This window comes from Zootoca vivipara, chromosome 5 (genome assembly GCF_963506605.1).
Source record: "Zootoca vivipara chromosome 5, rZooViv1.1, whole genome shotgun sequence".
Taxonomy (NCBI): domain Eukaryota; kingdom Metazoa; phylum Chordata; class Lepidosauria; order Squamata; family Lacertidae; genus Zootoca; species Zootoca vivipara.
Window position 1 is genome coordinate 58,424,370 of NC_083280.1, and position 15,392 is coordinate 58,439,761.

Below are 15,392 nucleotides of genomic sequence, written 5' to 3' on the forward strand. Positions count from 1 at the left end.
ACAGGGATTCGAACCGCCAACCTTCTGATCAGCAAGCCCTAGGCTCAGTGGTTTAACCACAGCGCCACCTGGGTCCCTTTCTGAAAGATATAAATAGTGGCTAAAGGGTGATTGAGACAAATCTTTTCATTTGGCTGCTGTCCATTAGGACTTGTAAGGTGACTAACAGGAGGTGGAGGCAGAGTCAATGACAGATGGAGCCACTGAGACTAAAGAAGAGGAAGTCATCAGGCGGCGACACCCCATGGGCTGGCTCTAAGTTAGAAAGCAAGCAGGCAGGTGGAGCTCTACTTATGTCCATTGCTATGTCCATTGGGCATTCTCTAGTGGTCAGGGCCGGCTCTAGGCCCGCCTCTGGTGGCGCGGGGCGCCGCTGCGCCCGCTGACAGGCGCTGCTGAGGCTGCCCCAGGGGCGCCTCCGCTGTTCAGCGGTTTCAGGCCGCTCTCTGGAGGTGCGTGCGCCTGGGGCGTCGCAACTGGGGGCGGGCAGCGCCCCCTGGCTCAGGGCCGGCCCTACAGCAGGCTGGGTGGCGCAGTGCAGCTGCGCGCGGTGCCCGCACGCCGGAAAACGGAGCGGGGGAGCGCCGGAGGGATCCGCCGCACCAGGGGGCCGGGCATGCTTAAGACGGCCCTGCTAGTGGTTACTGTACTTGAATGTGGGGCTGAAAGGGTGGAACATTAAGAAGGAGTGCCTCCATATTGCAAGGAATTGTGGGAGCTATGGGGCATATAAGTTAATGAGAAAATTAATTTTAAAATAAATGTATTTCTTAGCATATAATAAAATTGGAAGGACATCATGATGTTGTAGTTCACATAGCCATGGGTTGGTTTTTGGTGAGGTGTAAAGGGAGAGGGTTTGGCAGTGGGGTAGGGAGTTTGGCAGGGGGCAGATAGGTGGAGTTGGCAAGCAATGTGAGCAGCAGCACAACCCCTAGTCTAAACATCATGTCAGGTACAATGTCAGGTCAGAAAATGTAGAGCTCTGCATGCATTTTCACACGCACCTCTTTGTCTAAAGGCTATTTTTCACATTATGTGAAAATGCCAAAGGGAGTTATTTTTCACTCTCTTTTCACCTTACACTTTTCATAAAATTTAACACTTGGAATTATTATGTATGTTTTGAGCCAGGTACCATTTCTCTTGTCTGTTCCATTTGCTTCAGGAACTACTCAGAATTGAGCTTTTCCGTTCTTTGTCTTTCCGCACTCGTCTAAGTTTGCATCGTAGGGCTTGTGCAAACTGCCAGTTTACGTCAAGTCAGTATTGAACTGGAGTTGATTTAGTGTATAGTTTACCTGCTGTCGGTACTCTGAAAGCATCTCAGCGCTGGTGGCTGTGAGGTAGGTTGCATCTCTTGGAAAAGAGAGCCCCCTCTGTGCAAGTAATCTGGGTGTACAACTTGGGCTGGAATCCTATACAGAGTTTCCTGGAGGCTAACCCCATTGAACTCAATGGGGCTTACATTTTTTATTAGACATGTATAAGACTGTGCTATCAGTATTCAGAGAGATTCTCTTTTACTTTTTTAAAACTCTAGCTTTTATGCATATTTTTTTTAAGCTAAGCATGGTTCCCAGTGGTAAGAGGATGGTATCGTAGCCTATCTCCATTAAAACCCATTCTGTGTTTCAATATACTTGTCCATCTATTGTGTCCCTCCTAGTTTTGGAAATCCAACAAATATTAAAAGTAGAGGTACATGAATATTTGTATAACTCCAATTTCAAAAAAAGAGAAAATAATGTGTTTTAATGGAAAGTTTGGATTATAATGATGCAGGTTTTGATGTTTTTGAGTCTAATATAAACGTCTGAATCAAGAAATGAGATCTGGTCATAGCATCAAACTATTTCCTTTATACTGCAGCTGTTGTTTTTTTGATCTGCTTTTCATGAAGAATAAAATACATGCTTCTTGGAGCAATAGTATTTGATATAGGCTTTGAAAAGTACAGTTGAGTCTCTTTGTTTCATTATTACTTTAGTGGATTTATCCTATTGCCATCCACTATAATTACTGCAAATAACTACTTACAGGTGAAAAGCAGAATAAACCCCTTTTTTTGCTGTCGGCATGCCTGCTTTTCTGTTCTGAATAGAGTCACAATGTAAGTCTGCTGAAAGTTAGAAATTTTCACACATGGGGGTGGAATTGACCTATCATTTTAATGTCTTGGTTATTCAAAGGAATAAAAGCGAACTGCTATGCTAAATGAGAAAACTGATATATGTTTAGCCCGACCATCAGATGACACAGCAGGAATCAATTGAATTAATGAATTGTTCCAAGAATTTATTAGGATCCTGTTGAGAAGGGGGCAGGGGAGAGATTAGCCCCTCAGTTTAAGTATGAAAATCGCCAGAATTGTGCAGCAGGTGAAACTAACTCTCCAGCGTGACAATCCCAAACCTTTTCTCCTTTGTAAGCATTTTTGTGGTATTTCAAGTTTCAGAACAATAGTAAATAAGTCACGTAATTTCACATGCTGATTCAAACTAATATAGACACACTCTCTCTCTCTCTCTCTCTCTCTCTCTCTCTCTCTCTCTCTTTTAAAGCCTTTCTTCATACTCTGTAAGTGAAATTGCACAATGACCGCTCCACACATCAAACAGGGGGGGGGGCGACCTTTGCGTGGTCACACGCAGCCCCCTGATCCCATGAAGCGACTCCCTGGTAGTTCGGGGCTGGCACCGCCTTCCCAGACAGGATGCCAGGGGTCTCCGCCTACCCCAGCTTATCGTCCAATCCTGCCTGGGGAGGTGTTGCCAGGGGACTGGCCAGGTAAGGGGAGGGACTTTTCAGCTCACACAATAGAATTTGAATCTTACCTCCAACCAGCAGTTGGCTCCCACCCTTCACACCCTCATTGAAGTTTCTTTTGCAGGTTAACCTTTTCCCACAGGTACACAGGCGCTGCTACGTCAAGGTCGCTGTTGAAGGGCTGGAAAGGAATTTTCCTGCATTGGCAGGTTTTGCCTTTCCCATAGCAATACGTCACAACTTTGGCAGTTTCAAGCCTTGGGCGGAATTCTTTTGGCGATCTTCCTAGAGAGGGGGGCATGAGGCGGAGACCTCACCCCCTTTGCGGTGACAAGATTGGGTTATGGGGTGAAGCATTGACCATGCCAAGAGGTGTCATCGCTTCCTCCTTCCAGCGGCGGCGAATGGGGGGGCGGGCTCTCTCTGCTTGAACATATGTTCTCCAGAGCCAGCCCAACCCCCCATACATTCTGGATAACCCCGAAGCCTCCCAGAACCCCGACTGGGGACTGGGGAGGATAGCACCCAGTGCCTGAGCCAAGGTTTCCCTACGTCTGAATCTTAATAAAGTTGTGGCCAATTTGAATCCCATAGCACGTTGTCTTGCGTCATTATTCTGCTCAGGGTGTCGCCTGGGGTTTGGGGGACTCCACCTGTCTACGCAATACTAATTGACCATAGCATTAGACAAGTTTTAAAACCTACTGAAATCAACCATGAAAGCTAGGTCAGTTATTAACTAGTTGTCAATTGTGTGATTGCAATTAATATGACTAGTTTTAAAAGTTGAACCAGCATCCATAGGGGAGCCCAGTCAGGACAGGGACTGCAGAGCTGTGACAACTCCCGTCATCCTTTAACTCGTTTGCTTACAAAGTAGCATTACACGTCCTGGGATAAAAGTTTCCATTGGAGAAAATAGCAGCCTCCTTTCAGCAACAAATAGCTGGCAGTTGGTTTTAATTCTATTACACACACCCCAGAGCTGCTATTTAAAATGTAAAAACTGTAGGGTAACCAGCTTCATATAACCAACATGCTTGAGGCTAATTAATATATGAAGGGGTTAAAGCAATAGAGTAAGCTGTCCTGCCAGGCTTAATCCATATCACTTTCCCTCACCTTGGGAGAAAATAGGCAACCAAACCCTTTGCAGTACTCAGTGTACATGCAGATTTGATGCATGAGGAACCCTGAGCTGCTCCCTCCAGCTGCATGGCTTTAACCAGCCTCTTTTGTTTCAGACAAGAATGGAGTCTGAAGGTTGTGTTTTCCTGTACCAATAGTTGAGGATCTTTTATTGTTTTGTTACCAAGCAACTTTTTGCTGTCTGTGCTGTGCAACTTTTTCAACCTGCTGTATGGAAAAGTACATGAATATGATCTAAGGAGAATTTGTAAGTAGAACAATTATAACTTACTAAACGTGTGGCCTATCTTTGTGCTAGGTAAGTGAGGTACCTTGGAGTTCACAGGAAATGGAATATCTTAAAGCTTTTGTAGCCTATGTTTCAATGATTTTCTTTGCTGCTTGTTTTGCTATGTTAAATCTATGCTGGAGTTCTCTCATCAAAGAGTACTTGCGTCATACTTGAGTCTTCGCTTCCAAGATTTCAAACAAAACCCAGACATGTTCACTTCAATCACACAAGCCTTCAGGTATTCAGAAGAGCACATGAAGCTCAAGCTGTAAACTGTGGCCTAGGTTGCATGCACCATCCTTGCCCTCCACATCTTCACGCATGTCACCAGTGCTGTCATCTTCCCCTCTGGACCTTCATGTGATGAGCATGAAGGTCTGCAATCAAATTCTAACTGTGATCAGTTGAATGCAAGTAGATTCCTCCCTTTGGTTAAAAGACCCATTCAGATGTTCCCACTAAATGATTAAAGGTCAAGTAAATGAGGCAGTGCACATGGCGATACTGGGAACAGGGCTTTTATTAGCTCCATATTCCAGATAGGGGTTGAGACTGATATACTGTGGCTTGCCTAAGGCATAGCTGCCAAGTTTTCCCTTTTCTCGCGAGGAAGCCTATTCAGCATAAGGGAAAATCCCTTTAAAAAAGGGATAACTTGGCAGCTATGGCCTAAGGCCATCTGGTGACTCCATGGCTAAGGCAAGATTTGAACCACAGACTTACTGGATTGCAGCTCATAGTCTTGGACCAGCATCCCCAAACTGCAGCCCTCCAGATGTTTTGGCCTACAACTCCCATGATCCCAAGCTAACAGGACCAGTGGTCGGGGAAGATGGGAATTGTAGTCCAAAACATCTGGAGGGCCGAAGTTTGGGGGTTCCTGTCTTAGTGTTGAGAACAAACAAACAGCTTATCTGATAGTAACCAAATATTCTGGAATATTTATTGCAAAGTATAATGCTAAGTACTATAACACTGCTGCATTCCAATGATGCAGTCAAGAATTTCATACATGCATAATAAATACAACTACTCACAGGATATGTGTGGGTGTTGATATTATACATATGGATAGGAAGGAATACCTTGCATAGATTTTATTGGCACGGCAAAATTTTACTGGCATGGCAACAAATGGTTTATTCAGTTCCTCCCACAACCATCACAATAAAAAGTCATTAAAGCTCCAACCCATATTCTGTCCATGACTCATTGCACATGAAAAACTGTTTTCTGAATGCCTTGAAAAATACTGCTGGGGATGAATTGGACACTTTCCAGTTTGTGTCACAGAAAGATGTAGGTCTCAATGTCTGTTGTTGCCAGACATGCTGTCAGGTGTTAACCATAACACACACAGAGGTCCCAAGATTTTCAAGCCTACAGTAGGATTGAAGATTTTGTGGGAGAAGTGTGATCATTCCTTGTGTAACTGCTAGTTCTGTGTATTGCTGCAAGCGTGCTCAGCTCTAGCATCGGCCCCCACCCTTCACCCCTTTTTTTGTTCTTCTGCTCCAAATTGTCCATGCACCAGGATCTCAGACTACAGTTCAGTATTTGGATGTGTGTACTGTATACAACAACTTGTAAGCTTGACCATTGTTTGTAACTGCACCCCACCAGGTATACGATGAAACACCTGTAGTGGTAATGGCATGCATGAGGTCTTCCTCTGGGGCCCACAAAACCTCTGAACACTCCTGCCCCATTGGTCATGAGGTGGTGAGGCTGTCTACCTTTTTCTTCCCTGAAAAGTAAATAGAGCTAAAGGAGGAAGCTGGAAGAGTGGCGTACTTTCTCACTTCCTGTTTTAGCTCTATCTGCTATTAAAGGCTCATATTAATTTTACTACCATAATCCACAGATGCCAACAACAACAGTAATCCTTGGAAAAGTGAAGTGTGTACACACTAGGGTTGCCATATTTCAAGAAGTAAAATCCGGACCCCCCTCCCCAATTGTTGATCTGCAGGGGCAGGGCAGTGATCTATTAAGCCAGGGGTCGGCAAGGTTTTACCTGCCTGGGCTGGTCAAGTCCCGCAGCGATCTTTCCATGGGCCAGATCACGTGCATGCGATTTCTTGCGTCTGGGCATGCGCAGACGCGATTTCTGGCACTGTGGAAGTGAGTTTGTGCGCCGTGCTGGTTAGGCGCAGCGCGTGGGGAGTCGCCAAGCGGGTGGCTTGGTTTGGGGACAGCTCGTTAAACTGCTCCTGTGGGCCGCTTGCTGCCCATGGGCTGCAGGTTGCCGACCCCTGTATTAAGCTCTATTTATGTTCTTACTATATGCACAGAAGGAGAAAAAAATCATTCCTTGCAAAATCTTCCTTGAGGAACAGCAGCATCTTTTAAGTCTGAGGTGAATGCAAGGTTCAGCAATGTTATTCAAATGTTATTCAAACCTAAAGGGGACAAGTCTGTGCATAGAAAAGGCTTGATAAATTGATTGCAGGACAGATGGTAGTACGCTGGAGGCTGCACAACTGCATCATGTAGGTTGGAAAATTGCATCTTTAAATGCCCTCTGCTTCTGCACTCCATAAACTTTAAACATGGAGAACCAGCAAAATAGGACTTAGAAACTTCTGCATCAGGGTATAGCCTGAGGCCACATGATGCAACCATGTTGCTGAAGCTAAATAAGTCACGGTCTAGTGCAGAGTTTGGATGAGAGGCTGCCTGGGGAACCCCAGTCATCTTGCCGTGGTGAAAAAAACACAGTACATATATATCTGTATAAGATAAACAAAATAAAATTCAACATTTGGGAACCTGCCAACACCGTGGGGAAGGCCACTAACTGCTGATATGCTAAGAAAGCACAGGAGTGGTCTGAGATGCTTGGTAAGCACTGGGGCTTTACCTGTAGTCAATATTAATTACAAATTAGGCCTCAGAAGTAGGATATAGCAATAATTCAATATCCTATATCTAAATAGGATAGCCGATCAATAGTTCTCAGTACTTCCCTACCTCTTTAGCAATATTTGAGCAGGAAAAGAATATACATTTTGCAGAAGCAACCAGATTTACAGACACCATTTTCTTGGATGCTATAAATATGGTGTTTATTTTTAAACCAGCGGATATATAGCCTGTACATTTAATACACTAATAGACAAAATGTGCTGATTTTCTTGAACATATTCAGCAGTGTCATTTTAAAATTGCTTAAATATGAAAAATGCTTCAAATTAAGTAACATTATTTGCAAATGATTATACCTGTAAGGAATAGACAGACTCTTGTGTCTAATCCACAAATGTATGCATGTCCTCTAAAATTAAAAGCCTTTCCAATACTGTATTCCTTTTATCCACTTGTTGGGGAGTAAATTCTATTGACATCAATGGAACTTGCTTCTGAGTAGACATGTATAGGCTTGCTCTGTTACTGACACACTGAATATGGAAGAAAAGTTTTTACAGTTATTTCGGTCACAAAGGCAGCTCCTGGTTTCTCAACTATTCCTCCCTGTCCAGTAGTAGTTGAAGGGTGGAAGTTTGGTTCATGACATACTATGGGTTGTATCCAACTAAATTATACCCATTAAAATTAATGAGCCTAAGTGAATCATGTCCATTAATTTCAATGGGTCTACTCTGAGTAGGATTAGCATTGAATACAGCACCAAATGCACTATTTTACTTATACTTCATAGTTCAGATGGAGCTTCCTTTTCCAATGTGCCTTAAAAGCACATATCTCTCCCCCCTCCCCAATATCCTTCACTATGCAAATGCTTCATACATTTAGCAAAGTTCTGCTAAAGTTTGAGGTGGAGATATATGAGGAAGCAGGATTTTACACAGGATTGCTTTAAACCTTATCTATGGGGTGTACTCCAGGATGAGCCAGATTTGAAAGGGATGATAAGTGATTATACAGGATTAAGGCACGAACTTGGAATATATTAAAATAGGCTTCTGAAAGGTTGGGCTTATACCAAACACTTTTTAAATGGCTGTCAACACACCCATATGAATGATCCCAAAGGTCTGGTGTATCATGAGCACAGGGCTATTTGCATCCTTAAACAATTTGAAATTTTGATAGTTGATACTGCACTGGCAGGCCTGAGAGGTGGAAGAGTCAAATTCATCTCAACATAAGAGGAATCCTGTTGGATCACGCCAAGGTTCCATCTGGTTCAGCAATCTGTTTCCTCTACTGGCCAACCAGAAGAGTCTGGGAAAGACCACAAGTAGGGTGTCAAGTCAACAGTTCTACCCTATTGCTGTCCTCCAGCATCTAGCATTCAGTGGCTTTTAGCCAGCTACTAAATTCCATACACCATTTCCACTGGTAGGAATAAAGTGGTAAGGGTGGGGAAACCCTGGTGTGTGTGTGTGTGTGTGTGTGTGTGTGTGTGTGTCAATGTGGTCCTCTAGGCCTCCAGAGTGTGTCCTTGAACTATGATAATGCTTCCTGCTTTGTCTGAATGGCGGATACATTCAGGAGGATACAGAAACTAGCCTATTGCGCAAAGGCAATTTTTCATTCATTGATCTACCAACTTTTGCCTCTGGCACAACCCACTAATGCCACGTGGCCCTTCGAAAGTTGCTTGAAAGGGAATGTGGCCCTTGGGCTGAAAAAGTTCCCCAGGCCTAGTATCCAGTATGTACAAAACATAGCAAAATATTTGACCACAAAATTTATAAGCTTAAACTGTATTTTTAGAAGGCACTTCTGAGCTGTTTACAATCTAGTAAAAGGTTTTCCCTAATGTGGTGTCAATTGTACCCTCACATTTTTTGGTTGATCAACACAGAGTGGGAAATTGAGGCCCCCTCACAGGTACCTATGGGACGTGGGTGGCGCTGTGGGTTAAACCACTGAGCCTAGGGCTTGCTGATTAGAAAGTCAGCGGTTCGAATCCCCACGACGGGGTGAGCTCCTGTTGCTTGGTCTCTGCTCCTGCCAACCTAGCAGTTCGAAAGCACATCAAAGTGCAAGTAGATAAATAGGTACCACTCTGGCGGGAAGGTAAACAGTGTTTCTGTGTGCTATTCTGGTTCGCCAGAAGCGGCTTTGTCATGCTGGCCACATGACCCGGAAGCTGTACACCGTCTCCCTCGGCCAGTAAAACGAGATGAGCGCCGCAACCCCAGTCATCCGCTACTGGACCTAATGGTCAGGGATCCCTTTACCTTTTTACCTTACAGGTACCTACAGCAGAAATTCCACATCTACACTTGTCACATACTATATATTGGCTCCTTACAAATTCCTGCATGGAGAATTTGGAGCTGTGCAAAGCAAGCCCAATGTTACAGGAGATGCAGCAAAACACAGTAGTTTTATTTAATTGTGGACCTTTGTCCTTAATCTCCCCATCTTTCTTTACAGTTTCTGCCTTTACAGTCTCTGCCTCCTCCTCCTCTCTTATTCATGCCCTCCATCTTTAGCATGTGGGTTCCCGGCTACAAGTGCATTACTTTCTGCTTTAAGGCGAGTCACACACCGTCAATCCCATACCATTCCCAACTTTTTAAAATGAGGACATCACACGTGAAGTCGCAGGCTGCGTACACCATACATTAAAATGCACATGATATCTCCCCAAAAGCGCCAGCTCCCGGAATTCCTGAGGGAAAGTAATGTCCTTTAAATTTCTGTATGGCGTTGTACACATGAAGTAGTGACCACAAGCAAAGTGGGACAGAATTCCTTCACTTCATTTCAGCATCTATCCTGCCCACCAATGAAAGTATAGGGGCCGTGTCCTCTTTTGCGCCAGGTAAACCACAGCAGCCGCCACTACCCCTTGGTTTTTATTCGGGGGGGGGGATTCCCGCCTCGTGTCTCCAGAGTGACGAAAAGGCCCCTGTTTCCCGCTCCCATCAGGATCTGCAGCTGCAGTTTTCCTTGTCGGGCAGCAGGCGGCTCCCGCGCTCGGCTTGCGCCGCCTCAGCTGCGCGCAGAGCGGCTGGCTGGCAGGCAGGCGAGGAGAGGGAACGCAGGAAATTTCCTGCTTGGCCGACAGCGGGGTCCCTCCAGCCGCGGCAGGGCGAATGCCAGGGCGTCCCCCGCTCGCCTCCGCCTCAGTCTGCCAGCGACGCTGCGAGGAGGGCATGAGGAGCCGGCGCGCCTGCAGGAGCCGAGCTGGCCGAGTTCCCCGGAGGTAAGGCAGCAGGGCACGAGGCCAGCGGCCGGCGGAGCTGCCTTGCTGCTGCTGCTCATTCTCCAGGCATGCCAGTCCCGGCGGCGGGTGTGCTTGCTTGCGTGCGTGCGTGTGGTTTGCCTCTGAGCCACCGGGGCTTTGCACGCAGCAGGGCAGGCGGGCTGCTTCCTCGGTTCCTCCACGCCCAGTCCCGAGCTGCGCCAGGGCATGGAGCGGGCGGGCAGGCGCCTCCTCTCCGCCGCAGAGGGGCACCGGCTGCCCCCGAGGCTCTCCTGGGCGACGGAGAAGGAGAAGGAGCCCTCTTCCCTGGTTGCGAGGGGGTGTGAGAGAGGAAAGGAGGTGTCTCCTGCCCCACAGTCGCCTCTGCTCGCTTTGGCTGGCTGCCGCCGGGGGCGGGAGGGGGTGTCAGAGGCGGAAACGGCATTTCCCTTTGCATGGAGAGCGCCATGGAAGAGGAGGGGAGGGAGCCCCAGCCGCTCTCGCGCAGGTGGCGGAGAAGTCGTCAGCTGGGCTTGGAACGAAACGCAGGGGAGCCGGTTTCGCAGTGGGGGGTGGGGGTGGAGGCGAAGAGATTTGGCGAATCAGAACTCCGAGCTCCCCCCCCCCATGCGCCAGGTGTGACGGGTGGCTTGGAAGGTGTTTGCCTGGTGTGCTCACTGCAGCCTCCCTCCAAACGTTAAGAAATGTCTCTAACACGGTCGCACCACATCGCCACACATCCATCGCTGTTCTTGCCTGTCGTCGCCGCTGTGCCTGTGAAAAGGGAGAGAGCCCAGCAAATCTGTGTTAAATATCTTCTTAAAAGCAGCCCTTGGTGCCAAATGTAGCCGGGACATTGAATAGCACCGAGCATTTTATATAACACTTTGAGGAGTAGTTTTGGGAGAATTTGGTGTATGTTTAGTAAAGTCAACTGCACCACAGCCCTGCAAAGTAGACCACTGCTGCTGGTTTGGAATGATGCTGATGTTGAAATGGTGACCGGCCTAAAGCCATTTACAGTACAGCCCATGGCAAGCTTTACCTAGATGCATGCACCGCTCTGTTCAGTGGTGTGTGCTCGCTAATAAGTATGTTTGGTATTGCAGCAAACATTGGTAAGATTTGAATTGGGGGCTTCCTGGCTTACCCAGGGCACTACAGCAGGTTCAAGATGTGGAAAATTTGCAGTGGATACCGAGTCTCATGCAATAAGTTTTTGTGATTCTGCATAATATGTAAGCATACAGTGCTTTGCTTTCAGGGCTACAAACCTATAATAATAATAATAATAATAATTAAACCTAACCAGGGAAAGGCAATTTCTCATCTATCCTATCAGATGTTTGTCATGATGGCATCTGTTGCACTTGGACCACATAGGGAAAAAAGCAATCAAAAGTAGTAATCAAATATCTGTAGTAAGGTTTTTGGTGCGACCTTTCCAGCAGTTGGATTTTTTTAAATTGAAACTAATTAACATAGTTATGTATCTTTTACATACTAAGAAGCTGTCTTATGCAAATGATGTGGAGCTTAGCTCATGGCAATGATGGAGTCTGCTATGATGAGCGCCTTTGTGCTTCATATGCTTTGGTTATATTTTTTTTTCCTCTGGATGGCATTGAGTCAGAAGGTGTTAAAATTGTGTACAATTTGTTTTCTCAGGCAAGTAACTGTTTGGTTTTTGCCTGGATTTGAGAAACTTGAGGTGTGGCGAGTGCTCGCTGGAACAGAAATTTAGTGCTGCTCATCCTTCCGTCATCCAGAGAGAGAATCATTTAGGATGTTTATAGGTTTGCTTTGTTGCAGTTTTCTAGGAATAATGTCTGTTCTGCCAACCTTTGTAATAAAGAGACAATCGTGCCTTAGAAGACATTATGGAGATGTTATTACTTTATTTTTTGTCGTGAAATGTTACTGGGTGGATGGATAAATTGCCATTCACTGAACCTGCAGTGCATCCATGTTTACTCTGAAACCACTGTGACTTATTAATGCAAACCTACTTCCAAATAAGTGTGTTTCTATTTAACATTCTAGTATACAACACACTTTACGTCAGGAGAGGGAAGACCTTAGGCTTGTAGGAACTAGAACCCCAAGATCCACCAACTAGAACGAGATGCAAAAGCCATGCATTTCTGAGACCAGGAATTTCTGACTCCCGTCTCTCAAAGTAGACCTTGCTCTACCTACTGCCAAGCGCTACTAATTCAGTTTGGAGGCAATCCTCTAAGGATTCAATTGTTTATAATTATTTCCATATTGCAGATGAGGAACTGACTCTCAAAGCAAGTGTTCTAAAGCCTTGGGTCATACAGTGAGCTAGAAGGAGCCTGCGAAACCTATTTCCAGAACCCACATGTCGTTCTCCCTCTATACCATGTAGTAAACTTACCCTGTGTCCTGACATTACCACCTTGTGGATTTTCCCACCCCTGCTATTGTCAGCTTGTTAGGTGGAGCAGGAACAGGTAACACACAATGTGATGATGTCAGGACATCGGGCAAGTTTACTAAATGTCACAGAATGGGACAACTTGACCAGGGATACTGTTTTCAGAAGCATCCACGTGCTTCTTATAATGTGCAGTCCTGCACTGGGGGATTAGTTAGCTCTCACTTCTTCTTTTTGTAAATGACTTCCCAAGTGTTTCTAAGGTCATGACTGTGTGAAGAAAGTAGCATCTGACCAAATCAATCTACAAATATAGCCACAACTTCCCAGTAGTGATCTGTGTGATTGCTTTGACATGCCTGTTAGCCACTGTGCTCATATGAATTGCTTCTGCAAATCGGTGGCTGTATCAGGTCAGACATTACTCCCCCCACCCCGCCTTGTATCCCTAGGGCCACTTAAATATCTCTGTCTACAAACAATCTGAACCACCTCTAGTCTTCAGTAATGTGTGATGGTGGCAGCTGCAGTTGAAGTTAACAAGATTTTCTCCTGATTTATGAGAACTGTGTGTTTGTAATCTCAGCCCAGATAGGACGGTCCAGTCCAAAGTAGAACCTTAGTAGCTGGCTTTGCTAGACACCTTGCCATGCATGGTATGAATTTCAATTTGAGAGTAGGATAGGTAAAGAATGTGTAATTTTATACCAGCATATTACCTTTCCATCTCTAAAATGTGGTGCTTAATCAATGAATTGTTTATAGAACTACATTTGTCTTTTAAACTTGAGATTTGGAGCGGAGTTAAGACTATTGTGATGGCTACTGAAGACAGAAATGGTTTTGGGGTTTTTTTTTTTACATTTCATTATTTTCTGATGTTTTAATTGCCTTAACTCTGCACTTAATGATTCCCCTCCCTCTCTACTGACACGTATAGATGTCAACGTGACAAATTAATTTAATTAAGGCTAATGTTGCCCTTGCTGAGTAAATCTAGTTCATGTGTATTTATTTTTGCGGACAGTGATATTGTCCAGTTACTTTTTCTCTATGGGTCTGTTGTAGAAGGGCAAAATCGAGTGCACCAGATAGTATGTTTGCACAGATTTGTCCAGGATTTTATTTTCATGGGAGCTAATATGTAGCAACACAATGGCTCTTCTAACTTAAATAAGAGTTCTAAACTAAAAGTAGGATAGGTAAAGAATGTGCAATTTTATACCAGCATATTACCTTTCCATCTCTAAAATGTGGTACCTAATCAATTAATTGTTTATAGAACTTTATTTGTTTTTTAAACTTGAGATATGGAGCAGAGTTAAGACTATTGTGATGGCTACTGAAGACAGAAATGGTTTGCACTGAAGGCCAGAGCTGCAAAGTTTACTTCTCTTAGTGCTAGCTAAAGTGCTACTGAAATTGTGTGTGGACCCAGGATCAATATGTTGAACTCAGGAGTCTATGCCCTAGGTGATTTCAGACCTTTATTTGTGAAACAGGACCACAGGCATAGACCCTGAACCAAGCCTTAGGTTTAAAGTCCAGTGGTGAGTTTAAAGATGCTCCTGGGGTTTGGCAGAGAGGCAGAGTAGAGAGGATCTTGTATAGCTTGGTTTACTCCAGGCAAGTGTGTATAGGAATGGCAACATCAATATTGCTATTTAAAGCCAAGGTATATTGACTTGAATTAAGAACCATTTTAAAAATACTGCAGGTCCAGGTTGCAGATATGAAATTTGTGTGATAGTGTTGAAGTCAGGAGAACTAAGCTGCTAGAAATGAGCAGTGATTGTGAAGAAAGGTTGTTGTTTTTTTTTGCAGATACAGTAGATATATTCATAGCACATACCCCGCCCCCACAAAGAATCCTGAGAACTATAGTTTTATATGGGTGTTGGGAATTATAGCTCTGTGAGGGGTAAACTACAGTTCCCAGGATTCTCTTAAGGTTTAGGAAATGCACTTTGAATGTGCTTTAAAGGTATGAAATGCACACAACCTATCTTTGGCATCATTATACAGTACATCTCGCAGACTGCAATTAGGTATGTATGGGCTGATCCTTACATTATGCAGGGCTTATTGTAGATAAGAGATCAAAAATCCCCATGTCATTTTATGTGGCTCTTAGTGATACTGCTATAATGGCTAGGCCCCATTTTCAGTTCTCAGGACTTAGAACATCTGTTCATTTTGAATGAATGAAGCACATAAAATGAAAGAGGGAGCTCATGTTGTATTCGGACAAAACTGAATGTTTGCCTTGAGCTTTATGCATTCCATACAATGGCTTTTGTTGTTAAAAAAATAGTGGGAAGAATTCAATATTATGATGTTTCTTTTTGCCTGATGGAATGATCTCCCGTCTCCTCCCACATGCTGTTCAGGGTCCCTCCCCCAGCCCTACAGAGTTAATAATTGGGGTGTGTGGCAGTGAAGAAGAGGGGGAAGCCCTGTTGCATTAGCAGTAGTCCTTGGATGGGCTTCCACGAATAGTGAGACCAATTAGCTGAATTTGTGCCAGTTGCTTGGATCCTAATAGTCTTCTGCGAAAGGAATGGAATTTGTTTTAATGGGCAGGGCTTTCCTTGTTTTGCAGACCCTTCATCCTTTGAAAATCTCTTGGGGGATGGAGGGACTCTTGGAAGTGGTGATGGATATAGTCCAGGCATAGGCAACCTTGGCTCTCCAGA

General features: G+C 44.8%; 1 protein-coding gene across 5 annotated transcripts in view; it reads left to right on the forward strand.

Moving 5' to 3' along the window:
- The first annotated feature begins 10,123 nt into the window (after nucleotides 1-10,123).
- The window catches only part of PTPRE (protein tyrosine phosphatase receptor type E), a 103,222-nt gene continuing 97,953 nt past the window's right edge, over nucleotides 10,124-15,392 (forward strand). For 3 of the 5 annotated variants that reach the window (XM_060274825.1, XM_060274827.1, XM_060274826.1), the window contains exon 1: nucleotides 10,124-10,316. In XM_060274825.1, the coding sequence (XP_060130808.1) occupies nucleotides 10,207-10,316 (110 nt within the window). In that variant the 5' untranslated portion in view covers nucleotides 10,124-10,206. The remainder of the gene's footprint in view (nucleotides 10,317-15,392) is intronic. The other 2 variants (XM_035137334.2, XM_035137335.2) reach the window with 2 other exon arrangements.